Raw genomic sequence first — 2,120 nt, forward strand, 5'->3', positions numbered from 1 at the left:
ATCTGCTCAATATAAGGCAGCAATATTTAAAATATCCTAAGAGTAGAACAAAAATAGACAGCCGGGTGGTTTAAGTTCTGATATTTGTCCAGCAAGATAATCCTCCTAAATCTTTACTTTTTTTATTTTTATTATTTTTTTGACAGGCAGAGTTACTGAGAGAGAGAGAGACAGAGAAAAAGGTCTTCCTTCCATTGGTTCACCGTGACAATGGCTGCTATGGCCAGTGCACTGCGCCGATTGGAAGCCAGGAGCCAGGTGCTTCCTCCTGGTCTCCCATATGGGTGTAGGGCCCAAGCACTTGGGCAACCTTTCACTGACCTCCAGGGCCACAGCAGAGAGCTGGAATGGAAGAGGGGCAACCGGCACAGAACCTAGCGCCCTAATTGGGACTAGCAACCTGGGTGCCGACGCTGCAGGTGGAGGATTAGCCTAGTGAGCGGCGGCGCTAGCCTCCTATATCTTCACTAAATGTTATCTTCCTTTATTTTCCTTGTTTACAAATTGCAAAAACCCTTTTACAAATTATATTTATTTATATAAAATGTTTCTTTAATGTCATGATTTATTATTTATCTGAACATATTCTTTTTTGGGTATGCAAAATAAATTTAAAACAACTCAAAATTTTCCCACTGAAATAGAGTTTCTAACCATTACGTGGAAATTCTTTTAATAACAGTGAGCGTAGGATGAAATGAAATTCCTTAAATGAAGATGAATTTACATTGGTCTGAGGGATTGGCATGGGTGGTTCAGGAATCTCTTCAGGGCATCCTTCACATCCTTGTTCCTTAGGCTGTAAATGACAGGGTTAAGCATGGGGATCACTAGGGTATAGAAGACCGAGGCCATCTTGTCGGTGTCTAATGAGTGGTTGGTCCTCGGTTGCAAATACATGAACAGGAGGGTGCCATAGAACACAGTGACAGCCATCATGTGGGAGGCACAGGTGGAAAAGGCCTTTCGTCGTCCCTCCGAGGAACGGATCCTCAAAATGGCAAGGACGATGTGGAAGTAGGAGATTAGAACTACAGTCATGGAGAAAAGCAAGTTGATCCCTGAAAAGGTGAACACGGCTGTTTCTGGAATGTGGGTATCAGAACAGGACAATGCTAACAGAGGGACATCATCACAGTAAAAGTGGTTGATGACATTAGAAGAGCAGTAAGACACAGAGAACACACAGGAAGAGACTGTCAGTGCTGTGATCAGACTCTGCAAGTATGTGAGGGAAACCAGCAGCAGGCAGATCCGCCGAGATACCACCACCATGTAGAGCAGGGGGTTACAGATGGCCACATAACGGTCATAGGCCATCACAGAGAGCATGAAAATCTCTCCCACGATGAAAAACGCAAATCCTCCCAGCTGGGCTGCACATCCATAGTAAGAGATTGTTTTCCTGGTAGCCAAGAAGTTAACCAGCATGTTAGGGGCAATGACAGTAGAATTGCCAAGGTTGATGATGGCCAAGTGCCTGAGGAAAAAGTACATGGGGGTTTGTAGTTGAGCGTCAGTGCTGGTGAGGGTGATGATGCCGAGGTTCTCTACCACGATCAACCCATAGATCACCAGGAACACACAGAAGAGGGGGATCTGTAACTCCGGAAGCTCTGAGATTCCCATGAGAATGAATTCAGTTATTTGGGTGAGATTGTCTGGAGCCATTTTTTGTTGTATTGTTCTTTTGGTAGAGAAAACAGAAAACAGATAGTCATAGGTTTTAACATTTCATTTAAACAAGTTCACTTTGGTTGGAAAACTTTTAAAAGTCTTAGATTCTGATTTGCTTTTTCTCTATCTTCTTCCAATCTTGTGAAATACAAAATCACCAGAGGTTGTTGAGATTGAGATTTAGAACTGTTTCACAAAAAGTATTTGTACACTGATGGAAATAATCTGTATCTAGTGAACATGTGCATTAATAATATTCTGATTACTCTGATTATATTAACATGGTTTTGGATGAGTATGGATGTGTTTATGTGTGTGTCTATGTGTATGTATGTATACATGCACACACATATATATCCACACTTATGTACCTGTGTTTGTTTTTATGTGCATGGTTCCAATAACAAAAGTGAGCCTTCAAAAACTTGACAAGCTGTGGTGAC

General features: G+C 42.0%; 1 protein-coding gene across 1 annotated transcript; it reads right to left on the reverse strand.

Moving 5' to 3' along the window:
- Positions 1 to 594: 594 nt before the first annotated feature.
- Positions 595 to 1,671, reverse strand: LOC127490244 (olfactory receptor 8J2-like). Its single transcript, XM_051842440.1, has one exon. The coding sequence runs from the start codon at positions 1,669 to 1,671 to the stop codon at positions 724 to 726; it is 948 nt and encodes a 315-aa protein (XP_051698400.1). The 3' UTR covers positions 595 to 723.
- Between the last annotated feature and the right edge of the window lie 449 nt (positions 1,672 to 2,120).

This window comes from Oryctolagus cuniculus, chromosome 1 (genome assembly GCF_964237555.1).
Source record: "Oryctolagus cuniculus chromosome 1, mOryCun1.1, whole genome shotgun sequence".
NCBI classification, from domain to species: Eukaryota; Metazoa; Chordata; class Mammalia; order Lagomorpha; family Leporidae; genus Oryctolagus; species Oryctolagus cuniculus.

Coding starts and splice junctions, on each gene's coding strand:
- LOC127490244 (XM_051842440.1), bottom strand. CDS start 1,671: ATGGCTCCAGACAATCTCACCCAAATAACTGAATTCATTCTCATGGGA.